The sequence below is a fragment of the Physeter macrocephalus genome, chromosome 4 (assembly GCF_002837175.3).
Source record: "Physeter macrocephalus isolate SW-GA chromosome 4, ASM283717v5, whole genome shotgun sequence".
NCBI classification, from domain to species: domain Eukaryota; kingdom Metazoa; phylum Chordata; class Mammalia; order Artiodactyla; family Physeteridae; genus Physeter; species Physeter macrocephalus.
In genome coordinates this window covers 110,242,917-110,270,472 of record NC_041217.1, presented here as the reverse complement: position 1 = coordinate 110,270,472, position 27,556 = coordinate 110,242,917, and the positions used below count along the sequence as shown (strand labels likewise).

The 27,556-nt window shown below is 40.9% G+C and overlaps 1 protein-coding gene across 1 annotated transcript; it reads right to left on the bottom strand.

Moving 5' to 3' along the window:
* Nucleotides 1-63: 63 nt before the first annotated feature.
* On the bottom strand, nt 64-27,556 carry LOC102983042 (uricase). Its single transcript, XM_024119943.1, has 8 exons — nt 27,485-27,556; nt 24,431-24,649; nt 21,951-22,067; nt 21,773-21,851; nt 6,379-6,565; nt 4,692-4,815; nt 2,643-2,726; nt 64-138 (listed from the first exon to the last, which is right to left on the bottom strand). Exons 1-8 carry the CDS (start codon nt 27,554-27,556, stop codon nt 64-66), a joined length of 957 nt encoding a protein of 318 aa, XP_023975711.1.

Sequence of the window (27,556 nt, the reverse complement as noted above, 5' to 3'; positions counted from 1 at the left end):
AGCATCACAAGTGGCTTAAGGAATGCCTCAACTGAGAATGGACTCCCACTGGTGGCCACAATGTTACAGCTTTGAAGTCAGCTTCCTCTTGACTGTACCAGTAATTCTGCCATATGGATTGTCTAATGGTAGCAAGACGTGTAGAAAAACCACATGGTAAATTCAGAGGCATTAAAACAGACCTACCCTTTATTCTACAAATCAATATGAAATCAACAACAAAAAACAACTTGCTAAACAGGAAAATGTATAGGCCCTACAGTAGTTACTTCAAGCAAGGTAATACCTTACTTTTCTGGCAATAGTTGAGACATGAGGCAATTTTCCAGAAAATTAAAGAGTTTTTTGAAAAATTTTAATCATCAGGATATAAATGTTTCTCAAATGCATTACATATCCCTGCCTTTTAAACAGAGTGTGGTGAACATAATTTGGCCTTTGCTTGATGACTCGCTCTGAACGCCAATCATTGTCAATGCTAAATACTGCCATGCCCTCAGGAACATTTGAGGTCCTCAGGGCTCTTAGCCCAATGCTAAATGGCTCCAGACAGCTGTGCATTTACAGTTCTTCTGTCTTCCCACCCTGTCATTTGTCACTTCTCTGCTGTTCTCAGTGTGTCCTGACTCACTGAGGGCTTCTCATATGTTGCCCTCACTATGTACACACCTGCTGAGCGAGGGCCCGAGAGTGGCTCCGGCCGTCCCCAGAGAGCAGACCCAGACGTGGGGACAGCTTGTTCAGCCACTCGGGTGCCTTTATGCGGAGCCCTGGCCCAAAGGGACTCGGGCCTTCCTGCCTCCAGGTCTCCAGAGGAAGCTTCGTGTCTTACTTCTTGAGCAAAAGACACTGTGGCCTCAGTCTGCTGGCACACCATCGAGCTAGGATCACTGCAGGCCCGAGGCATCAGGGGGCCCTGGGAGACCCTCTTCTCTCCATCGGGACTCCTGAGCTAAGCACTGCTCTAGTCAAGATGCCTGACCCCTTCTCTGTTTGGGGCCCATTGGTTTCACCTTTGTTGAACATGGCCAGGTCCCTTTCCTGCCCTTTAGAAAGTAATCAGTCGGGACTTCCCTGGTGGCGCAGTGGTTAAGAATCCACCTGCCAAAGCAGGGGACACGGGTTCGAGCCCTGGTCCGGGAAGATCCCACATGCTACGGAGCGACGAAGCCCGTGCGCCACAACTACTGAGCCTGCTCTCTAGAGCCCGCGAGTCACAACTACTGAGCCCGTGCACCACAACTACTGAAGCCCACGTGCTCTAGGGCCCCGTGCCACAACTACTGAAGCCGGCGTGCCTAGAGCCCGTGCTCAGCAACAAGAGAAGCCACTGCAACGAGAAGCCCGCTCACCGCAACTAGGGAAAGCCCGCGTGCAGCAATGAAGACCCAACGCAGGAAACAAAAAAAAAGTTCTGGAAATGTATAGTGGTAAAAAAAAAAAAAAGCAATCAGTCAAAAAAGTCTTTACATTCTAATTAACGGCATTCTGGGAATCTACATCCTCTCCTTCCTCTGAAGTAAATAGTGCTGCCTCTCCTTCCAGCTGAACGGACAGTGAGTGGGATGAAGATTGGACTCCTCTTTAACTCAGGGCCCTACGCCAGCTACACCTGGCACCTGAGCATGGCCTTAGTTACCCAGCACTGCTCCCCAGCCTCCAGCTACAGCTCTAGTGCTACAGAGCCCGATGGAGCCATCAACATAATTTGCAGAACAGAAACAAGGTACCTGGCCAGAGGGGCTGTGACTAATAAGGCTCCTGGATCAGCAGGCCCAGAATGTAGGACCTTTTGGACTCCCTTCATTGGCCTCTATCCACCAAAGCATATGAGCAGCAGGGCCATGGTAACAGATAGTCCCTTCCTATCTCACTCCCCCTCCACACTAAAAGCAGCCAATAGAAGCATGTTTTTTAGCATTCTAGAAGCCCATGGGAAGATGGATCAAATAGAGAAAACCTGCCATTCTGAGAGTGGTCCAAGTGGGGAAGGGACAGTTCTGATCTCCCATGACTGACCACAGCAGGCTCCCTGTTGGGACTTCAGGATGGCTAGTCAGACACACTGACTTGGCTTAACATTTTGCATGGCTAAAAACAAGTCAGGGTAAGTGCTTTTTTCAAGGCAAGGTTTCCTTTCAAAAAATGAACTTCCTCATCTTGCCTGCTGTAATTGCAACTAGAAACACAAATATCTTCATTTTTGTGTGTGTGTGTATATTGTATTCCACTTAAATTGACTACTTAAAAGTTAGAGATGATAGAAGAAAATGAAAATAGAATCTTTCTTTTCCTCCTCATCGCTTCATGATAGAATAATGGAGCTGTGACCTTCTGTGGCAATTTTCGGAGAAGTAGATCTCAAAGCTATTTCCTTGGGCACACTCTGTTCTTTCTCTGTCTTTTACTCTCTGCAGCTTCCAACCTTCCTTTATAAGTATTCATCCACTTCTAGCATGCTCCAGCCTCAGATAGTGAAAGGTCAGAATCTAAGAGGGCTCTAAACAGTGGCAACCATAAATATTCCAAAAGCAACAGCTGTTAGGAGTTGTGACAGGGGATAGTATCATCCCAAGTTTATAAAGAGGGGTAAAGAGTGGGTGGGGGGAAATGTGCTTTAAATACGTTTGAAGTTCTCTTACCTCTTCCCTGTTGATCAGTCCCATTTGGGACATGTCTATGTTAAAGTAGTGAATGTTTGTCAGGCTGATTTCCATAGCTTCTATCTGAAATCCACAACAATATGCATTACGTGGGGAAACTGTGAATCTGTCTCTGTTACTCCTTCCCCCCAACCCCCAACTACCCACTAGCTCATTACTCAGATTCTACCTGTCTCTGAGATGTTCCCCTACTGCTTGACACTGTTCTCTCCTGCTAGTACTATTATTAAATGATGGACCCACCCTTCTCTCTGTGTATGAAATCCATTTCTCAGAAAAGTAAAATCTCCTTGGGTCAGAAACCTGGGACATCTGCAGCATCCAACTGGCCTCCTGGTGCTGGCTCCTCAACCTCTTAAGGTCCCCCTCCATCCATTCCCTCCTCTCCAGGCTTGTCCCTAACATTTGCAGGCCCTGGAGTAAGAGTATAATTGGACATCCCCATACCAGATGTTTAAAGATTTAAAAGTTATGAATCAAGGTAAAATACTTTCAAGTGAAATATATTCTATCCCTCTAACTTGACAAATATTCCTTCATCACAATCTGGAAAGGCAGGATCGAATTTAAAATTCTCTGATTCCTTGCAGTATCGTGCCAGGACCTGGCATCCTGGGAAGAGCCAGCCCTCAGCCCTGGCCATCCCATCTTCTCTCTTGGACTCATGTGGGTGGTTACCCCAGCTTGCATGTCAAGTCCCATTCATACCTCTAGCAAACATCTGCCCCTTTTCTCACTCTCGGGCTTAAGGGTACACTGATGGCATGACCTGCACTCTAGGGGATAGATCTGGGGAACAGGCTTGCACAGGTTCTGGAAGTAGTCTCGGGGTTATTTGGGCAGGACATTCTGGGATGTAAACATCCAGAGAATGGTCTAGAAGGGGAAGCACAGGCTCCTGAAGTGTTTGTTGCCTTGGTCCCACCGACTCCTCACCCAGCGGAGAAAGGCATAGCTAGAGGAGGGCTTGGAGGGGGTGTGTGGGCCATGGCAGGAGTCCCTTGTGCCCAGGTCTAAGGATGGCACTGTTCCTCTCCATCCCATCATGGCCTTAGTTCACATCCTCGTTGCCAGTTTTCTGCAACAGCCTCCCAACAGGTCTCCTTGTCTATGGCCCATCGTCCCTTTAATCTATCACATGTCTTTCAGAGTGGTCTTTCCAGAGTGCAAATCTGGTAGCGCCACACCTTGCTTAGACCCCTCAGTGGCTCCTAAGAGTTTTCAGGATAAAATACACTCTACAGAGAAGCCCACAAAGGGCTTCCCAATCTGCTTCCCAACTAATCTCTAGGCACATGGAAAGACTTTCGCTCCTGGAGCTTCACTTGTGGCAGAGCCTCAGCAGTAAATGACTGTTCCATGCTGCCTCCTGTCTCCACCCCTACCCCCTCCCTCACCCTTGAGTATGAACTCAGATAACCCCTACCTGTCCCTTAAGACTCAGCTCAAATACCTCTTCCTCCAGAAAGCCTGGCTTGCACTATCCCCTACACAGGAGTTAGGTGATTTCCTCTGAATTTCCATAATATTCTATTCTCTAGTGAACTGTTAGTTTACTAATTTTCTTCTTTCACTTAATGATGAACTCTTTTGAGGGTAGGGACGATGTCTAATTTATCTCTGATTTCCTCATGTGCTGACAGAGACATAATAACCATTCAATAATATCGAATGGATGGATGGATGAAATCTCTCTGCATTTATCCTTCATTCTCTGGCTCTCCTGAAACATAGACCCTTAGGATAATTACCCCTCCTTCAGGGCATCTGAATGTCCTAAATTGTAGCAGGTTGAAGAGACTCAGAATTTTCAACAAAACTACAGAACTAAAGCAGTGGCCTGTGTTTTCAGGTCAGACAGATTTTTACATTTTTTTATTCTCTTCTCACTTGCTATAACAAGCTTTTGAGCAACAACAGATGTCATTTTTCATGTGTCTTCCACTTTCTTATTTTAACTCTCTTTCTCAGAGCTGACAGGAGACACAAGTTCTCTCAGTCCTCGGAATGGCAAGTGACAAAACCTACCTCAGGAACCTGGCTCAGGGAGAGCACCTGGGTGTCATAGAGGGTCTTCTGGATAGAGGGCGAGTACTCGCCTTTGTCATAGGGCCCAGCAAATTTCTTCAGGACAACGTCCCTAAGAGTGTCCCTAAAACACAGAAAAGAGAACTGAGGGCTCTCACAGGGTGGTCTTTGGGGAACGTATTATGAAGCTAAGAAGCGGTACCCTCTCTATCTCCCCGAAAACAATTTTATTGCTGGTTTTAGAGAGGATTAATATCCTGTAATGCCAAAAAGAAAAAAAAAAACCTAACTTCTCATTTCCCTACACACACACACACACACACACATGCACACAAGTCAATAAACATATTGAGCATAACTAGGTTATCTTCATAATCTGGCACCAGGGCCCAGTGGGCCTTCCAGGGTAAGTTTCCCTCCATGCTTGAAGAATTTTTGAAGAGGACTTCCTAGTATTCTAATCTGCTTGGCTTGGCCCGTTGCTTGAATTGCTGCATTTTCAGGGGTCTTACCATGTCAGGCTGTGTGCTAAGTATTTTTTGTAATTACTTCATTAAATTCTCTCAATATACCTGAGGCAGGTACTATTATTATCTCCAATTTATAGAGATGAGGAATCTGAGCTAAAAGTTAAATGATCTGCTCAGTCCCCCTCCTTAGTGGGAGGCCCAGCTTGTACCCCGACTGGCTCAATTTCGTGCTCTTTTCAACATAAATACATCAGACTGCTGCCCATGGGGAACACCTGAAAAAAGGAGAAAAAAAGATTGAGGTGAGGTTCTCTTCAAGCATTTCCAACCTATCACATAATAAAAGGAGCAGAGTAACACTCTGCCAGTGGGAGGAAGCTACCAGCGGGCAGATTCCGGCTTATCACAGGGTAGAAGTTTCTAACAATTAGAGCTTCAGCAAAGGAATGAGATACCTGCTCAAAAAGCAAACTGGGATTCAGAGACCTAATCACTGCTTGTTGAGGATGTTAAAATAAGAGTCGTACTTTACAATACTAAAGCATTTATCATTTATAAAATGCTTCTATAACTGTCATCTCATTTTGAGTTGAGCCTAGGGTGGCCACTTGTCCCAGTTTGCCTGGGACCAAGGGGTTTCCTAGGACACAGGACTTTCAGTGTTAAAATCAGGAAAGTCCTTGACAAACTGGGACAAGTTGGTCAACCTGGTTTAGCCCTCTCTGCATCTGCCATGAAGTAACAAGGCCAGTATCCTCATTTGATCCCGTGTTTCTTAAAGTGTGGCCTTTGGTCCAGCAGCATGAGCATCACCTGGGAGTTTGTTAGAAATGCACGTTCTCAGGCCCCATCAGACCCTTTGAGGTTGGGCTCAGTGATCTGCAGTTTAATAAGCCCTCCAGGTGATTCTGATACACAATCATGTTTGAGTACTACTGATTTAGTCAATTAAAAAAACACAGGATCAGGGAAATCAGGTGGTCCGCTCAAGGTCATTATAGCTAATAGCATCTTAGCTATTAGTGCAGATTCACTAACTCAAAGTAAGACCAGTATTCTTCCTGTTATCCATCAGAAGGGATGTCTTACAATGGGGAGGCGGAATTGAATGGCTTCCAAGTTTCCGTTTCAGATGGAAGACTCCATGAACTCTGGGCCCCTGGAAAAGAGGGAGGACACTACCTCCACCAGCGCCAGGCCCTAGCACTCGTTCATACCAGGTGGCTTCAAAGTCCACGTCTCTGCCCTGGTGGTAGCGCCACTTGCAGTACACTTGGGTGGCAAAGCACCGGTCCTTCACCTCAGGGAGGGTGGTGAACCGGTCCCTGATGAATCCTTCAAATCCGGACTGGGTTGTTTTCAAGACTTTGAGGTCTTTGATTCCAGAATTAAAGACTGGAGGTCCTGTTTTACGTCAAAAGGTAAGAGGGGATGCGGTTATAAAGAAAACAGTGCCTTCTTTCTTACTGCCTAGCCTTGAGGATCCTGGTCATTAAAACATGGCACACTACATTTGTACAAAGAGCTACATCACTGCCTGTGTTTTCTCTCTCCCTGTCTCCTCTGAAGTCCACATGATGAAGACGGTGTGCCTTTCCCTCTCTCTGAATTCCACAACTCCCTGCCTTCTCATGCCCTAGGAGAACTGAAGGTCAGAGACTAAACGTCCATGCTGTGTTGAAGCCCACAGGAACAAATACCTTTTTCTCAGCTATGTGCAGAGGTATCTTCTAGGCCAATTACCTTCCACATTTTGAGCTCCATCTCATTCAGCAGGCAGTCATGCTGGAATGAGTTAATAAACTCCTCAAAAGCAGCTCCTCTGTCTGCTATTGTGACGCCCTTTACTGGGGATGGTCCTCATGTGGATTGTCTACACTGCTGATGGCTCCAATCACCACCAGACCCCTCAGTTCCCTTGCGTTTATGAACTCAGCAACACCAGAAAATTTCATGACTAGGTAGCATCATGGGCCTGGATGAGCCTAAACAGAGACTGGGAAGATGAGGTCAGTGACCCATGAGGTATAGATTGCCTATGTGGATGCTCATAAAGGCCTTTGTTTTTTGGCTGAACTGAGAAGGCGCAAAGTTGGCCTGTGGGGACCTGGGCGGGGTGGGCAGAGTTGAAAACAATGGAGGAGATGACATGGCTCTCCGGCAGTCCCTACATTACCTCATGAGTTGCATCAGGGAGGTGGAGGGGAGAGAGGCATAATCTGAAAAAGCTGTTTACTTATGCCTGGCAGTTCTAGGTCAGGGCCCAGATGACAGGTAGGGTACCGAGTTAGTGAGGGGAAGATTCTCTCTTTCTTTTTCTATGTGGAACACACTGTAGTTCCAGCAGTTTGGTGAAGCCTGAAGAACACATGGCACCAGGTGACACGCTGGGAAGCCCCAGGGTACAGTGTCTGTGGAAGGCAGCCTTCTTCCCAAGGAGGAGTGGCAACTGGCACAGCAAATGCTGGGCAGAGCCAGTGAGGCAGCAGTCGTACTCAGTGGATGCAAACTTCTCCCTGAGCATGTGTGAGACAGCCCTCCAGGCTGGGAGAAGGTAGGAACGTTTGGCTGGAGAGGTACAGCAGTTTTGTAATGAGAGAGCAACAAGGTCAGGGAAATTCAGGAATTAACTTCACCATGGCCTTATTTGTATGTGCAGGCTGGTGAGGCCAGGACACTCAGGGGTCACTTGGGTACAAACTCCCAAAAGCATAGTCAAGGCAGAATGACTTAGATCACCTCTTTTCAGTCTTGAAATTAGTCCAGACTAATATCTATGCTTTTTGACCTGTTGAGTCTTAAGCCAAGAGCTGGAGGTATCGGGCATCACTATGTTGTACATGGTCTTAGTTGAAGAATAAGAATGTAACCCACAATCCTCAATTAAAATCCAGGGCAGCTCTTAATAATCCAATGGTTTACATCATCCTGTGTGATTTCTATTGCTGTGGTTAACTCAGGAGCTGTGGACTTTCAGAAGTAGGTAAATAATGACCATATTTTGATATTTTCCCAACCACATGTGTGTGCCTACCAGAGAGAGCAGTGGTCATAGTTAGTGGTAGATTTGCTGATTAAATATGTGCTGATTAAATAAGGTGTCCTGGTCACAGTGTTCTAGGATAATGTGGTAAGAGAGAAAATGGTGTTTTCTCAATTGGAAAATACTGAAGTTCTCATTGGAAGCTATATCTGAATCAGGATCAAGAGAAAGATACCAGCAATGATTTCTTGCCTTAGGTTGGCTGGGTTTATCAGATTCTAAGTGTTATCAAGACACGATTCTGCAAAATCAGCATTTCTAACAGTGTACAGCTGACCCAAGTGAGTCTTAAGTCTCAGACCCAAGAGAATTGCAGAAGCAATCAATAAGCATCCGTTAAATGAATGAATGAGTGCAGTAAAAGTGACTCACCTTAACAACTTAGCCTTTCAACTTAGTGTCTTTTTCTTCTAGACAGTTCTCCTCCATCAATCTTTACCATTTCCCTTCCTGATCTGCCCCCTCCCCTCAACCCTCACACACAGACAGTGTGAAAGGGGGAGAAGGGGAGGGCATCAACACTGATTGAGAAGGTCCTGACTGCCAGCACGCGTTCTAGTAGTATGGCTAGACACTGGCAGAGGTGGAGTTTGAACTCAGCACCCCATTGCGAGATTTCATGCTTTTCTTCCCCCTTTTTGGATCACTCCTCATCCTCAAAATGTTTCTTCCTTCCCTTAACTCTCTCTTCCCATTTCTGTAATAAAAGAGGACTTTCCAAGAGATAAGAAAGTTGCCACCGTCATTCCACAATGTGCATTCAGGGCTCAGACAGAGCCCCCAGTTGAAAAATACCATCCCCGTTGGTTTGAAATGAAGATTGAAGCATCACTTTTAGAAATGACCCCATGTGTCTTGCAAACATTTTATCATTAAAAAATTTCCTGTTGAAATACCAAGACCCCTTAGAGGAGTGACTCCTTAAGACTTTATAAACTAATATCATAATTTACTTCCAAAAGTAATCCCTTCTAGAAAAAAAAATCCTATAGAAATGAAACTTGAATTTGCAATCAGAAGTGGGGTTAGAACAAGTAGTGGGAATCCTTGAAGGGGGATAAAGAGAAGTTAAGGGAAAACAAAGGCAAACTTTATCTATTTCTACTTTTCCTATACAGCTGGCCTTGATCGCCAGCATCTATGTGAGCCAACCAGACTTTGAATCCTCAGTTGTCTCAATCATAAAAGGATTTCCAGATGCACGGTTACATATGTTTGAGTCCACAGTCTTGGGACTCAGTTTCCTTGAATTCAGCCTCAGTACTCTCCATGCCTTTCCTCCCCTATTTATGGGCAGTATTTCCTTGATAGAATTACTTAACCTCTCTCTACCTTAATTTTCTCATCTGCAGGAGATGATAACCATAACTATTTCCTAGAGATGATAGATGTCTAAGATGATACACATAAAGGACTTAGTAAAATGGCTGCCCAGGAGGAAATGCTCTATAAAATTATTATGATGATTTTGCCCTAATTGACCTTTTCTTATTGACGTCAACCCCCTGTAAATACTTCCCATGTTTCACAAAGGCTCATTGGGTTCTGAAAACTCCTTCTGACATGCCATCCCTATCCACCTCCAGCCCTGTGATGAGATTTATTGATCTTTGGGGAGTGTCAGTCTGCTAGGCAACTTTGAAATGATCTACTTTCTTGCTAGAATCTGAAAATGGAGAAAGCAGTTGCATTTTCTAATGTGTTTTGACCTCAGTTTCACATGGAATAAAACATCTCACGTTCTCAAAGACAGTTCACTACTGCCACAGTTTAGGCAGAACGCAAAACATCTACTCTGGTGTGCTCATCATTCTATGAACAACGACAAAAACCTATTCTCTTTGAATTTGAAAAAATACATTTTCTTGGCATGCATCAGACACCCTGGATGAAATCTGGGAGCTTATTTTATCTTTTCTGTTGGCGGTGCCCCAGCTTTCTGAACACTGGTAGGAACCTGAGCCTTTCAAATTCATGGGCCCATCAACTAAAAATATGATGCTTCACACACTCTTAAAAAGATTCCAGTTTAGACTAACAAGAAGTAATTCAACCCAAAAGACTGTCCTTTTCTAGGTTACTTCCTCTGAAACCACTTAATCAGCTCTTTTTTGCCTTTCTGCCATGGTTATGGAGTAACGCAAAAGGAAGATTTTCACATTTTACTTTGCTAGAACATAATCTTTTCTAACTTTCAGTGTCCTCCTACACACTTAACAGATTGTGGTTTATCTCTCAGAGAAGCATACATCCTACCCCTTCAGGTCTCTAAGGGAAAGAAACTGCAAATTAATAGAAACTAAGCCTGATTCCTTACCTACGCATCAGGTGTCACAAAGCACAAAGCTTTACTGAGCCAAGAAAAAAAAATCCTGTCATGAAGGGGATAATTGCTTCCACATTTAACACCTCCAAAAAGGACACAAATAGCTAAAAGGAGGATATTTTAAAACTATATTAAATCATTCTAGTAGAAAACCTCAAATTTGTAAAGTGCTAGAAAAAGTGAAGATCAATTAAATATCATTTGCCTTTGAGAGTCCATTTAGCTCATGGAGGTAGGATGAAAGCTCCCTGTGTGCAATTCTGGATGGGGAGAGATGACGTCACCCAGATGGAAGGAAGTTAACTGGGTTTTTGTACGATCAGGTGATGATCAAGATGATTTTTTTTTTTTTTTTGCGGTACGCAGGCCTCTCACAGTTGTGGCCTCTCCCGTTGCGGAGCACAGGCTCCGGACGCGCAGGCTCAGTGGCCATGGGCCCTAGAATGCAGGCTCTGTAGTTGCGGTGCACGGGCTTAGTTGCTTCACATTATGTGGGATCCTCCCGGACCGGGGCACGAACCCGTGTCCCCTGCATCGGCAGGCGGATTCTCAACCACTGCGCCACCATCGGGAAGCCCGATCAAGATGATTTTTAAAAGATCTTGTGCTTGCCAAGAACTTTTCTTCTGGAATAACTGAAGAGTGTCTTAGTCTTGATATCAAAATGACACAAGCAGCCTTCTTGGCAGTGGCCATCTCTGTCCTGAGTCTCCCACTTTCCCCATCTCATTTCTTCCATCTGCCCTGCTTGACACCTCTTAAATCTCTTCTCCTCCAGGACTTTAGTTTTCTCAACCCCATTCCTAAAATCTTCCTCCTACCCCTACTAGTGTCCATGTCAATAGATTTTTTTTTTCACCCCTACAAGACAGTATCTCTTATTTGAAACCTCTTCCCTATCTTCCATTCCTCTATTTGGTTATGCTTTAGTTGAATTTTTATAATTAGTATCAGATTGGGAGAAATTTGATGCTTAAAGAATTATGAATTATAATTCAAATTGTGTGGGGGGGGGTGTTGGGGAGATGCTCTGCTTAGTTCAACTAGTTTAAATTAGTGACTCAACCATCCCAGCGACTTCAAGGCTTGGCTAAGCTTGTAGTTCACAGACACTCACAGAGAAACAGTTTGGAAGATCGAGGTTCCATATAACACCTACATCAACAGCCTGTACCACACATGCAGAGCCTAGCTATCCTCTTGGAGCTGGGGAAGTCACAAAAATAACACCAGCCCTCATCCCTTTGGTGAAAAAATTTCTCTCTCTCTTCCAGATTCTCCCATGGAACTAGCAGACTTTGAAACAGCTAAAAGAACACTTAATGATGTAGCTTAAAAAGATACCCTAGGAAAAAATAGTGTAATGGGAGTTTTATAGCAATTCTCAGGGCCTAAAGTGGGTGCTTCAGATTCAGTAGGCTTTCTATAAATGTTTGTTCAATTAATAAGAATGAATCCAGTCCACCAGGAGAAACCCAGTTACATATCCTGCTGGGAAAATTTGCAGGCTGAATGGGTGATTAAGTACATGTGTTTGAGGGGGCAGAATTCTCACTATCCTAGCCAGCCCCCCACAAAAAGCCCTACTTAGAGGTTTGTAATTCACAGCCTTCAGCATGTGAATTGGGGTGTGTGTGTGTTGTGTAAAATGATTATTTTCTTTAGTTAAGCCTATGCAAGGGCATTTCTTATGACAGTGATTGTACACTGAATCACCTCATGATATCTGCAGTTTTAGCTCCTGGAAAATAAGCAAATTAAGAATTAAACTTTGTTACCAAAAAAAAACGGCATAGACCCCTACTCTCCAAAGAGGGACAGAGTACAAATGTCATCTTCAAATAGACAACACAGGAAGATACACACACTCAGGAACGTGTGCACACATACTGCACACACCCAAGGCAGCAGATGCCTCCTTCCCTGCTGACCCCTGCCAGCCCCCGCATGCTATGGGAGGGGGAAGGTGCTGGACTCCAGACAAGTCAAGCTGGAGCTCTGGGAACACTGCCACAGTGATTGCAACACCCTGAAGTTTTCTGCAGAAAGAAAAAGCTTTGGCCTGATTCTGTTGATTAGTTTCCACCCTGTAGCAGCCAGGTGACTAGAATTCAGGCTGATGATAGCTCCTGGTAATTCCTGGAAAGAACAAGGGTGTGAAGAGCAGCCTGTTTTCTTCCTATGATCAGCTGAGCCCTATACTTGGCCCCTCCACTTCCACCTCCAGGGGTCTGCTAAATATTCTTGCAGAAGGAGGTCACCAATGATGCCTACTTGCCAAACTGCACACTCCCTTCAGTCTTCTTTTAAACCAAACTTCTTAACCTTCCTGTGGCGGAGACCACTGGCAGGTCCTCTTCCTCCTGCGTCCCCGGCTAGACCACATTTCCTGGCCTTCCTTGCAGTTAGGTGTGGCTGTGTGATTGGGTTCTCTTCATTTGATGTATTCTGTGCTACTTCAGGCCTTGAGCAGTTTCTCCTCCTCCTTTTTTTCTTCAAGCTCTTTTCTTCTCCTCGTTGTCTGGTATGGGGAATCTACTCTCAAGGTGATCCCAGAAAGTGAGGATCAAAACTGTCTGGCTGCATCAACCTGGATTCCTGAATAACTTCCTGGAGTGGAGCATCCTCCCAACACACACACACACACACACACACACACACACACACACACACACACACCCGCGTGCGCGCACACACACACACTGAACTTGACTTTTACAAAAAGCTGTAAACTTCATGTGCGAAGCCACTACATATAAGTCTACTTACTATGCATTCTATTATCCCAGTAACTATCCCTCATTTCTTGAAACGTATTTTCCCTTTGCTTCCATGACACCACTGTCTCCAAGCCTCCTCCTGTCCCTCTGACCATTCTTCTCTCTCACTTTTTAAACTGTCCAACCCTTAAACTGGGGAATTTTCCCCCAGGCCTTCTCATCTTTCCTCTTCTCACTTTATATGTTTTTCTGGATTGTTCCTTCTTCCCCATGGCTTCATCAACCAATTTGGAAATAGATAGTCTCCAAATCCATCCCTTATTCCCAAACTTACCAGCTTCCTCTGGAAACTTTCTCATTATATGTATTATTCTTAGTCAACACCCACAGGCCCCTGACTTTAGGATAACTTTAACCTCTCCTTCTCTCTAACCTTCCATCCTTACGCAAATACTCAGACTTATAAGCACATGTCAGAAATGCCTGACATAATGTCTCTCCCCAACCTCTGTAGTCTTTTCATCTCTACCTCTTCTGCCTTAGTTCAGACTTCATCATTTCTTCATCTCTGCAACAAGTCTCCAAATGTCTCACTACTGCCTGTTTCTCCAGCCAGTTTACCATAACCTTGGTCAGAATTACTAAACAGCACACACATACACATAAAGACCTTTCCTGGATCTCTATTATCATTCAAAATAATAATAATAACAGCTTTCTTTCAAGGAGTGCTTCTTATGTGCCAGGTACTGTGCTAAATGTTAAATTAACATTTATCTCCTTTCATTCTCTGGGTAATTGCTGAGTTAGACACTGTTATTCTCATGTTAAAAATAAAAAAAAACACTGAAGTAGTATATTTAATGTGCTCACAGTCACAAAGTTATTAAGTAGAGAAGCTCAAATTCAAAAACAGTTCAGTCTTCATACAATAAAGGTAGGAAATCATCTACATGCAATGCTAGTAGGGAGGTTAAAAGACAAAAGTAGTCAGTTCATTTGTATCCATGATAAGCAGTTAAGGGATATACAAAACAATTAGATGTAAAATATAATATCAAAAACAGTAATCATGAAGGGAGCAGAGTACAAATGCAAGGTATCTATATATAGAGAGATTGCTATACAAAAACCTCATGGTAAACACAAAACAAAAATACCCACAAAAAAGAAAAAGAAATCCAAACATAATACTAAAGATAGTCATCAAATCACAAGAGAAGGGAACAAAAGAAGAAAGGGGAAAAAAGACGACCTACCAAAACAAATCCAAAACATTAACAAAATGACAATAGAAACATACATATTGATAATTATCCTAAACATAAATGGACTAAATGGTTCGACCAAAAGACATAGACCGGTTAATGGATAAAAAAGCAGCAACCATATATGTGCTGCCTACAAGAGACTCACTTCAGACCTAGAGACACACCAGACTGAAAGTGAGGGGATAGAAAAAGGTATTCCATGCAAATGGAAATCAAAAGAAAGATGAAGTAGCAATACTTATATCAGACAAAATAGACTTAAAAATAAAGACTGTCACAAGAGACAAAGGACACTACATAATAATCAAAGGATCAATCCGAAAAGAAGATATAACAATTGTAAATATATATGCACCCAACATAGGAGCACCTTAATATATAAGGCAAATGTTAACAGACATAAAAGGAGAAAGTGAGAGTAACATAATAATAGTGGGGGACATCAGCTCTCCATTACATCAATGGACAGATCATCCAGACAGAAAATCAATAAGGAAACACAGACCTTAAATGATACATTAGATCAGCTGGTCTTACTTGATATTTATAGAACATTCCATCTGAAAGCAGCAGAATACACATTCTTTTCAAGTGCACATGGAACATTCTCCAGGATAGATCACACACTGAGCAACAAAGCAAGCCTCGGTAAATTTAATAAAATTGAAATCATATGAAGACCTTTTCCAACCGCAACACTATGAGGCTAGAAATCAACTACAAGAAAAAAAACTGCAAAAAAACACAAACACGTGGAGGCTAAACAATATGTTGCTAAACAACCAATGGATCACTGAAGAAGTCAAAGAGGAAATCAAAAAATACCTCGAGACAAATGAAAATGAAAACACAATGATCCAAAACCTATGGGACACAGAAAAAGCCGTTCTAAGAGGGACGTTTATAGCAATACACGCTTACCTCAGGAAACAAGAAAAATCTCAAATAAACAACCTAATCCTACACATAAAGCAAATAGAGAAAGAAGAATAAACAAAACCCAAAGTTAGTAGAAGGAAAGAAATCATAAAGATCAGAGCAGAAATAAATGAAATAGAGACTAAAAAAAACAATAGAAAAGATCAATGAAACTAAAACTGGTTCCTTGAAAAGATAAACAAAATTGATAAACCTTTAGCCAGACTCATGAAGAAAAAAAGATAGAGGGCCCAAATCAAAATCATAAATGAAGAAGGAGAAGTTACAACTGACACCACAGAAATACAATATGCCAATAAATTGGACAACCTAGAAAAATGGACAAATTCTTAGAAAGGTACAATCTCCCAAGACCGAACCAGGGAGAAATAGAAATTATGCACAGAACAATTAACAGTAGTGAAATGGAATCAGTAATTTAAAAACTCCCAATGAATAAAATTGCTGGACCAGATGGCATCACAGGTGAATTCTATGAAACATTTAGAGAAAAAAGATCAGAGCAGAAATAAATGAAATAGAGACTAAAAAAAACAATAGAAAAGATCAATGAAACTAAAACTGGTTCCTTGAAAAGATAAACAAAATTGATAAACCTTTAGCCAGACTCATGAAGAAAAAAAGATAGAGGGCCCAAATCAAAATCATAAATGAAGAAGGAGAAGTTACAACTGACACCACAGAAATACAATATGCCAATAAATTGGACAACCTAGAAAAATGGACAAATTCTTAGAAAGGTACAATCTCCCAAGACCGAACCAGGGAGAAATAGAAATTATGCACAGAACAATTAACAGTAGTGAAATGGAATCAGTAATTTAAAAACTCCCAATGAATAAAATTGCTGGACCAGATGGCATCACAGGTGAATTCTATGAAACATTTAGAGAAAAGTTAACACCTACCCTTCTGAAACGATTCCAAAAAATTGCAGAGGAAGGAACACTTCCAAACTCGTTCTATAAGGCCACCATCACCCTGATACCAAAACCAGACAAAGATAGCACAAAAAAAGAAAATTATAGGTCAATAACACTGATGAACATAAACGCAAAAATCTTCAACCAAATACTAGCAAACTGAATCCAACAGTACATTAAAAGGCTCATATAACATAATCAAGTGGGATTTGTCCCAGGGATGCAAGGATTTTTCAAAATCCACAAATCCATCAGTGTGATACACCACATTAACAAATTGAAGAATAAAAACCATATGATCATCTCAATTGATGCAGAAAAGCTTTTGATAAAATTCAACATCCATTTATGATAAAAACTCTCCAGAAAGTGAGCATAGAGAGAACATACCTCAACATAATAAAGCCCATATATGACAAACCCACAGCTAACATCATACTCAATGGTGAGAAGCTGAAAGCATTTCCTCTAAGATCAGGAATGAGACAAGGATGCTCACTCTAGCCACTTTTATTCAACATAGTTCTGGAAGTTCTAGCCACATAAATCAGAGAAGCAAAAGAAATAAAAGGAATCCAAACTGGAAAAGAAGTAAAACTGTCACTGTTTGCCGATGACATGATGCTATACATAGAACATCCTAAAGATGCTACCAGAAAACTACTAAGCTCATCAATGAGTTCGGTAAAGTTCCTGGATACAAAATTAATACACAGAAATCTGTTGCATTTCTATACACTAACAATGAAAGATCGGAAAGAGAAATTAAGGAACACTCCCATTTACCATCGCATCAAAAGTAATAAAATACCTAGAAATAAACCTACCTAAGGAGGCAAAAGACCTGTACTCCAAAAACTGTAAGACACTGATGAAAGAACTTCAAGATGACACAAACAGATGGAAACATATACCATGTTCTTGGATTGGAAGAATCAATATTGTTAAAATGACCATACTACCCAAGGCAATCTACAGATTCATTACAATCCCTATCAAATTACCAATGGCATTTTTCACAGAAATAGAACAAAAAAATTTTTAATTCATATGGAAACACAAAAGACCCTGAATAGTAAAAGCAATCTTGAGAAAGAAGAACAGAGCTGGAGAGATCATGCTCCCTGACTTCAGACTATACTACAAAGCTACAGTAATCAAAACTGTATGGTACTGGCACAAAAACAGACATATAGATCAATGTTACAGGATAGAAAGCCCAGATATAAACCCATGCACTTATGATCAATTAATCTATGACAAAGAGGCAAGAATTTACAACGGAGAAAAGACAGTCTCTTCAATAAGTGGTGCTGGGAAAAGAGGACAGCTACATGTAAAAGAATGAACATAGAACATTCTCTAATACCATATACAAAAATAAACTCAAAATGGATTAAAGACCTAAATGTAAGACTGGATAGTATAAAACTCCTAGAGGAAAACATTGGCAGAACACTGTTTGACATAAATCGCAGAAATACTTTTTTGGATTCATCTCCTAGAGTAATAGAAATAAAAACAGAAATAAACAAATGGGACCTAATTAAACTTAAAAGTTTTGCATAGCAAAAGAAACCATAAACAAAATGAATAGACAACCTACGGACTGGGAGAAAATATTTGCAAACAATGCTACTGACAAGGGATTAATTTCCAAAATATACAAACAGCTCATACAGCTTAATATCAAAAAAACAAAGAACCCAATAAAAAAAATGGTCAGAAGACCTAAATAGACATATCTCCAAAGAAGACATACAAATGTCAAGGGCCAACAGGCACTTGAACAGATGCTCAGTATTGCTAATTATTAGAGAAATGCAAATCAAAACTACAATGAGGTATCACTCTCACAGGTCAGAATGGCCATTATTAAAATGTCTATTAATACTAAAAGATGGAGAGGGTGTGGAGAAAAAGGAACCCTCCTGCACCGTTGGTGGGAATGTAATTTGGTGCAGCCACTATGGAGAACAGTATGGAGGTTCCTTAAAAAACTAAAAGTAGAGTTAATCATATGATCCTGTAATCCCACTCCTGGGCATATATCCAGAGAAAATTCTGATTTGAAAAGATACATGCATCCCAATGTTCACAGCCGCACTGTTTACAGTAGCCAAGACATGGAAGCAACCTAAATGTCCATCAACAGATAAATGGATAAAGAATATTACTCAGCCATAAAAAAAGTGTGAAATAATGACATCTGCAGCAATATGGATGGACCTAGAGATTATCATATTAAGTGAAGTAACTCAGACAGAGAAAGACAAATATCATATGATATCATTTACATGTGGAATCTAAAAAAAATGTTACAAATGGACTTATTTACAAAATAGAAATAGACCCACAGAAATAGAAAACAAACTTATGGTTATCAAAGGGGATAGAAGGAGTGGGGGGGAGATAAATTGGGAATTGGGGATTAACATATACACACTACTATATATAAAATAGATAAACAACAAGGACCTACTGTATAGTACATGGAACCATATTCAGTATCTTGTAATAATCTCTAATGGAAAAGAATCTGAAAAATAATATATATATATACATATACATGTATGTATGTGTGTGTGTATAACTGAATCACTTTACTGTACACCTGAAACTAACACAACATTGTAAATTAACTATACTTCAATTTTAAAAATGGTTTAAAAAAATCTGTTAATAAAAATAGCAGGGCTTCCCTGGTGGCGCAGTGGTTGAGAGTCTGCCTGCCGATGCAGCGCAATGGGAGAGGCCACAACAGTGAGAGGTCCATGTACCACAAAAAAAAAAAAAAAAAAAAAAAAAAATAGCAAAGCAGTAAAACAAAAAACAAACAAAAGAAAACATTTTAGTCTGAAAAGACCTATGGACTTAACTACCATGCAAAAACTGCCTCCTAGTTACACCAATTTTTTTTTTTTTAGCCATGCTGCACGGCTTGCAGGATCTTAGTCCCCTGACCAGAGATCAAACCCGGGCCCTCAACAGTGAAAGTGCAGAGTCCTAACCACTGGACCGCCAGGAATTTCCTAGTTAGGCCAATCTTGCTAGTATGGTACATTAGGCCCAAACCAAGCTCTTCATCCTCATCTCCGTTCCTTACATTCTAAAAACTGGACCCTTCAACCCTGCTACCGTTGCTCAAATTCTTTGCCCTTTCAACACTAACATCATTTGCCTAGTATGGTGATCTACATAAGGCAGATGCTCAAAATATTTGTTTCCCTCTTCCACTCTTCATGACTCCTACCCATGTACATTCTGTTTCTTCTGCCTGTAATATCCTTTCCCCTTTCTATGTCCAGCACATTCTGAATCATTTTTCAAAAGTCAGTTGGAATATTTCCTCTTCCCCCATCAAGCCTTCCAGACTGCCCTAGGAAGAGTTAGTTTTCTGCACCTCTTTACTCCCATAGCATACCTTTAATTCCTTCATAGTGGTCTTTAGCCCCTCATATTGCAATAAATCTATTTATAAGTCTATCTCCTACTATTCATCTACTGTGAACTCACTAGGGTCAGAAAATGTCTTATTCACATCTGAATCTACCACCACTAGTATACCTAACAAGTCCTCAAAATCATTATTGAATGAATAGTATTTCAATCAATGACATAAATATATTTTATACAGGCTCTTATCTTTTTAGTTAGCTCTCCTGAAATCTAATTCTAGCCCCTGCTATTATTTTACATAATTAAAAGTGGAATGAGAAACATGTTAAGTATTGCAAAAATCACTCAAAATGGTTTAGAGCTAACCAATATGGCAGCCACTAGCCACATGTGGCTATGAAGCCCTTGGAATATGGTAAATGGGAAATGAGACTCCCTGTAAATATAAAATACACACAGAAATTCAAATATTAAATATTTCATTAATAATTTTCATATTTATTACATATGTAAGTGGCATTTTGGATATATTAGGTTAAATAAAAAGTATTATTAAAATTAATTTGTTTCTACTTTTCAAATGTGACTACTAGGAAATTTTTAAATTAGATATGTGGCTTGCATTATATTTCTGCTGGGAAGTGCCAGTTTAGAGTTTATAATTTTACAGAAGTATTCACTGTGATTTGCATAGGAAAACACTGGCCTGGGGAATCAGGAACCTCTCTCTCTCCTCCAAAGTCACATACATAAAGCAAGAAAGAAGGAAGGAAAGAAAGGAAGTTACATTTTAACTAACAAACAGCTCAGTAAACAAGTTAATATATCACATGACTACATATTTGGAGGATTAAAAAAATCATTATCTTTTCAACTTAACTAGTTATTCAGTCTTCTTTATATAATAATAATTTCATAACTGTTAATCAAACACTGAGAAGGCCCTGGCTGTGTCTAGAATTTAATACAGATAGGGAAAAATATTAAATGATAGCTAAAACACTAGGACTTCCTAAGGGAAGGCATTATCCAATAGAACTTAGACTGAGAGGAACTTATAATTTATTAACCTTTTAATATTTCTGACATTTATGAGACATCACCTCAAATTCTTACTGAAGAGAGCTAGAGAAGAAAGAAAAAGAGATAGAGAAAGGAAAAGAAATGAAATGAAAGAAACAAGCAGGAAAGTGAAAGAAAGGAGAAGAAAAAAGAGAAAAGGAAAATAGAAAAGAAAAAATTTCAGAGTCCACACTCTATATTTATAATGACCATTAAAGTTTCTTTTTTATTAGAATAGAGACATTTCTACCATGGTGGTTCTATGGTTCTTAGAGGTCTTCTAGTCTAAGTCTTAGTCAATTATTGAACTCTGCTCTGACAACCTCAACAAATCAGTGGAAAACACACTTTGCTAAGTTCAATAATCGGTACTAATAAGGTCTATATTGTAATTATGTTCCACAGTTAATTTTTAGATTTCTTGGTAAATAGAAAGAATTATATAATTGTCACCGCTATTTTTAAATGAGGTTTATTTTATGGTAACTATAATAATATCAGTGGTTTTATTATTATGACAAAATTTCAAGGAAATGCGATTGTTATTTTCTAGGTATTTCCTATAAAGGTTATTATAATCATAGCATGGTATGGTACAAAAATTACTGGTTAGAAAATTCAGAGATTTGAGCTTTTGTCAGCCTGTGCCTTTTTTCCCCTCACTTCAAAATCATGCAATAAAAATGATCTACTCCACTCAACCCACAGATTTGTTGCAAAGGGTATTATTTCATTTTTATATTTTTAAGATAAAAAGCAGATGGTTCTTTAATGTAATCCAAGGTCACACTGTTCATTCCCATCTCAGATTTAAAAGACTTCAAAATTCTCTACAGTTTTCCTTGGTGTTAATAAACAGAGTGGTTTAGAAGAAAAAAAAAACTGAAATTGCTATTGCAGAATCAAAACATGAAAAACATTTTCTCACCACTCCTCAACTGTTCAACCTCACAGAAGTGCGTTCCAGTGGGAGTATGAATAAATGCATGGACATGCTTAACTCCATTCTGAAAATTAGAAAAAAGAATTATTTCCAGTAAAATTTCAACATATGTCATAAAGCCAATTTCTTTAATTAAACTGAGAGCACGAATAAGTGAGGTAACCTTTTCAAAACGCTTCCAAGGGACTTCTTCCACATAGACTTGAACTCGAATAACATGGTTAAAAGAAGAAAGGAAATGCTCACAGATATTCACAGCAAAAGTTTCTATGCTTTTGATCTATAAAAAGAAATAAATGTGAATGATCAGAAATACTTGCCCCACTTAAAAGTCATTTTTAAATATCCATGGGACTCTCTTTCCTGATAAAGTGTTTTTTAGAATCAGAGAAACAAATTAGAAAGAATTAGAGATGAATTGGTCCTAATACCAATTTTTCACAAGGGCTCCTAAGTGTAGTTAATGGATCACCATCACCAGGTGAGACTACCCTGTTTTTAAAAGAAAACTGTGTGCAGGAGAGGATGTGTCTATCCATCAGTGGATGAGCAAAAAGGAACTTAACGTTCAGATTCTCCTCACGGTGAGCTCAGTCATCACCCATGCCAGCTAAAGTACTGCAGGATACTTCAAAACACTCTGCTCTCTTCATGAGGCTGGGAAACAGACCTCCCAGTTTCCCAAAGAAAAATGTTAATGAAGGGTCACTTCAGCTTCCTTGCCTTGCAAACAGCCCTTCTATTGACCATCCCCAGCTCTCCACCCCCATAAAGCAGCTCCCTACTTCCATCCAAATTCTTCAGGTTAATCTCTAGGCAATGTTTTATGGTCCTAGCACAGTCTACAGATTATTTATGACTTTGCCTATAATTAAGGTAGACTGTATAGGTTTCCCAAGGACAGTTTTGTTTTATACCTGTTGTCTCAGAATAATTATTTTTATTTATTTATTTTTTTGCAGTACGCGGGCCTCTCACTGTTGTGGCCTCTCCCGTTGCGGAGCACAGGCTCCAGACGCGCAGGCTCAGCGGCCATGGCTCACGGGCACAGCCACTCCGCGGCATGCGGGATCCTCCCAGACCGGGGCACGAACCCGTGTACCCTGCATCGGCAGGCGGACTCTCAACCACTGCGCCACCAGGGAATCCCTCAGAATAATTATTAATAAGCATCCTATTTCACTCTGAAAAGTATCCTGGTTTAGATAAGAAATTATACAGTCACTCTATCTACAATGAATAAATTTAAATTGTTTTTAACATCCAGGTCCATTCTTTCCCTTTTCTGTACTTCTCACATAATACAGGAAATATAAGAATTTGTGTTATATGGAGACCGTCTTCTCTAACACAGTACAGAGCTTATTTTCAATTCATTTTTAAAGAAAGCAATGTCTTTTTCCATAGCCCTGCCTATACTTGCTGGGCCATTGTGATTAGCAAGAGAAAGGTTCAGGGTGTAGACAGACTTTGCAGAAATAATATTTCAATTAGTTTGTTCGGGCTTCCCTGGTGGCACAGTGGTTAAGAATCCGCCTGCCAATTTAGGGGACATGGGTTCGAGCCCTGGTCTGGGAAGATCCCATATGCTGCGGAACAACTAAGCCTGTGTGCCACAACTACTGAGCCTGTGCTCTAGAGCCCGCGAGCCACAACTACTGAAGCCCGCATGCCTACAGCTCATGCTCCGCAACAAGAGAAGCCATCACAATGAGAAGCCCACGCACCAAATCGAAGAGTAGACCCCGCTCGCAACTAGAGAAAGCCTGCATGCAGCAACGAAGACGCAATGCAGCCATAAATAAATACATTTCTAAAAAAAAATTAGTTTGTTCATTTCGTGCATTATGGGTGAGAATTTCATGCAAAAGCATGAGAAAAGAAGCTTTCCAGTCTATATTTCTTGCCTTTCTAGACTTCTTAGCAAATAAAAAAATTATCTTGAATTGCCCAGAAATCTGCTGGTCATCCAGCACAGTTTCACTCACACTTAGAGAAACCTGAGGTAAAAGCGCTAAGAGATTAGAGTCTATCAGTTCCAAGACCCTTCTGAAAAGTACAACTACCACGAAACGTGGACACTAAGTGGTCACGGAGTTGGGAAAATCAGGAAGGTATTAAAAGTTGGACAGATCTCGAAATGTATCTTATACTTGATTTTCTTCTAGAGTAACACCAAGAAGAGAAATTGTACTTTCTTCTGTAAATGCACACCATTCTAAAAGAAAAAAATAATAGGACTCAAATAATTGCATGACAAAAATGTGTAAAATTCTATTCGGAAATCTTCTCAGGGCCTTGATTTGCCAATGATCCTAATTAAGAGATAACATGTAAATTTGTCAAGTAGGATTCTCTGCCTAAAAGATGTTGTAGTGAGTTGAGAACCAAGAAAAGAGAACAAATGGGAAAAAAAGAGGAAAGAAAAGAGAATAAAGAGGTGAGTTTTTTAAAAAAAAAAGCAAGATTTTCTGTAAAGCTGAGACTTTTAGAATAGAAAAGGAATTTTTCTCAATGGTTTAAATGTAAAAATAGGGTTAAAAAGTACAGGGAACTTGAAATAAGCAAATAGTATCCTCATAATATAGTACAGTGATTTCTGCATCCAGATGGGCAGCAGCTAAGAAGTAGAATGACACATACGCCTTTGAACTTTGCCAGGACCTGAACTGTGTTCTTGATGGTGTCTGTAGGGATAAGGTCTGAATTGTCTCCATGCAGGTAATCTTTTTTGCAGCTCAGAGTAAGTTGCACTGAAGTTGCCACTTCTTTAATGTTGTGATATTTTCCATCTCGCTGAATATGGAGAATTTTTACCATATCCTTCCCATAGCCAGTTCGGACAAGCTCCACATCATCATTCTGCAATGAAAACAGTCATCTTAATGAAGAAGGCTAAATGAAAACAAGAAGTCAACTGCAATTTCTTTAAACCTTAATTTTGTCATGTAATCATGAAAGGTAAGAGTCAGAGTATTCCTGAAAGAAAGATCATGCCCTACCTTTGAAGGAGAATGAGAATTTGTCTGGAGAAAAGAGAATCACAAGGAAAAGATGAAAATATATCAGACTGGCCTGAAGAGAGACAGGTAGATGGCTTTCTTGATAATAATAAGCAACAACAATAATAACCATACCTCCTGAGCCAAACTATTTACTCTTATTTAATCTCTACTAACTTAATCCTTATATCAGCCCTATGAACTAATATTATTCCCATTTTGCAGAGGGAGAAACTGAGGTTCAAAGAATTTAAGTGACTTACCCCAGTTAGCAAAGGATAGAGCCAAGAATTCACCCTCAGGTTTGTTGACTCCAAATTGTGTACTTCTAACTACTACATAAACTGCCTTCCTCTATAAAATCTTTTGACTATGTTAACTGGAAATAATTATATCCCCTTTTTTATAGAGAGTAGTATTCTGGAGAAACTGCCCTGTGATCAATAAAAACAATTTGAAAATTGCTTCTTCTACTTGCTACCAGAAAGAAGAGTAAATAGTGACAGGGTCTAGACTACCTTCAGCAGTACAGAGCCAGAGCCAAATGGTTGCAAGGAAAGCTATGCTTTTAGCAAAGAAACACTTAATAAAAGCCTGTGACTGATTCATTAGTATCCCCGTCTGAAGCTGGAGCCCTCGCTAGTGAATACGTCCATCTCCACTGCTAGACTCTATAAGACTTGTCCCTGGGCTTTATTGGTGTTTGAGAGAAGAGGCAGGAGCAGAGGGACAGGAAAACCTATTTTATTTAGCATGAAAATTAACATTAAAATGGTAATGAGAAAAGGTGACAAAAATAAAAGTAAACCATAAACAACATGCAGTGAGAATCTGGGGAGGGTCGCAAAGAAGAAACCTCGTCTGCGAATCCCACGTAGGCGATATGCTCAGATAGGCCAAGAGCTGCCTAAATATCTACCCACATAAAAAAATCACCAAATCCCTTGGGAGGAATTTAAAAATGCTAGCCAACATCAGAAATTATTGTCATATTCTTAATCAAAGTGGGGTAGTGAAGGTTGTCTTAAATCGTGGGGATAGAGCCTGGTAGGGCATGCTGCTGTTGGTTATTGAACATACCCTGACGGTCTGTGGTGTCTGAATTCAGTGCTTCCTCTGTAGGAGGGAAACATGTAAGGGACAACTCTTGGAGAGGCCCCTTGGATGCATCTGACCCAATCTTTGGGGGACTCATCTTCCAGAAAAGTATCAATAAGAAAACCTAAAGAGCAGACTTAAAGGATCCTAATAAGAACTATAATGCTGATAGGGAAAGAGGCACAGTTGTGTGATTGTAGTGGCTTTGAAATCAGACCAAGTCCAAATTCTGCCTTACCACTTATAGCTTTGTGGCTTGTGACAAATAATTTGATGTCCCTGAGCCTTGCACAAATGGAGATAACTGCCCCTACAAGTAGAGTTGCTGGTGAATGTGAAAGGGCTGGCTCAGTCCCTGGTACCTGGTGGTGCAGTGAGGTCAACCCCAGTAAGAGTAGCCATGTCAGGCCTGGCTGTGGATGTAGCAGCAGAAGAGATAACAGAGGGGAACCTGATTAAGGGCACTAGTTTTTAGAGTGGGGAGCACTGCTGGAAACAGCAGAAGGAAGACTCTGGCATGTCTCGAACCACAAGGGATTCTACCCGGGCCAGGGAGGCACTTGGTTGGCTAGGGGCCCCTGGATGGTATGGGCTGAGGTCCAGGACCAAAGGTCTCTGAGACCTTCCATCATCCTCGGCACACAGCAGGACTTAACAAATGTTACTCCTCAGTCCCATCCCCTGCCATTAAATACCCAAGTAGGTTAGTCTGTTGAAAGCAAGTGGTACCCCTGAGATACAGAGTAAGATTAAATGATAGCTACCCTTCATTTCCCTACCCCTGCTCATCAGTTCAGCTTCATATCTTGCCACACCCTATTTCAAACTCCACTTCAGCTATCCTGAGCTAATTGTGGTCACCCAGGTCCTGCATGTGTTCTTCTTTGCCTGTAGGCCTTTGAATTTGCTATTACCTCTTTCTTGAACAATCTTTCTCTTCCTTGCTACCCAACTACCAATCTCTTTACTTGCCTAACTTCTTCTGACTCAACTTTTTAAAGTCTCAGATGTCACTTCCACTAGGTAATTTGCCCCAGCCCTTCAAGTCTGGAGTAGGTGCCCCTTCTATGTGCTCTCAAAATGCTCTGTTATTGCCTTATCAGAGTCTTTATCAAATCACATTACAATAGCCTCTTCATGGGTCTGATTTGTTCAAAAACAGTAAACTATGAAAGCAGAAACAATTTCTATCTTGGTCGCCATGGCAACCCCAGTGCTCAGCAGAATGCTTGGAACACAATTGGTGCTTAATAAATGTATCATGAATGACCGAATGCTGCCCCACCACCTGCACCTCTTGTGTAGTGACATGGAATAGTTCATGAAAATCCCCCAAAGATTGCAATACAGAAAAAGCTGCTTCAGCTCAGACCCCAATCAGGAAGTTCCTCTTCCTGGGAAAGTGAGGAAAGCAACTTCTGCCCTCTGGTCACCACAGCCTGGAGATCACAGGCAGAGCTGGCTGGAGAATAAAGGGCCAGGAAGGGAAGAATTGCAGGTAGACGAAGTTAGTGACACAGCACAAAGTGTTCACATTGCTACTAAGACAGAGCATTCTAGCACCATGCAGCTATCCTGGGGTTCATGCATGACACACGCGGGAGAGGTCAGCACTCTTTAGCAAGCTCCCGCCTGGACTGTGACGCTCTGGCAAAGGCTGAGTAATCAT

Bases quoted from the DNA above. Each gene is read 5' to 3' on its own strand.
- LOC102983042 (XM_024119943.1), bottom strand. From the start codon at position 27,556: ATGATTACTCAGCCTTTGCCAGAGCGTCACAGTCCAGGCGGGAGCTTG. The intron at 22,068-24,430 runs GTATGTGTCATT...TTCTTTTTATAG, and splicing joins TCCTGGCAAAGTTCAAAGGC to ATCAAAAGCATAGAAACTTT. The intron at 2,727-4,691 runs GTAGGTTTTGTC...TGTGGATTTCAG, and splicing joins CCCTGAGCCAGGTTCCTGAG to ATAGAAGCTATGGAAATCAG.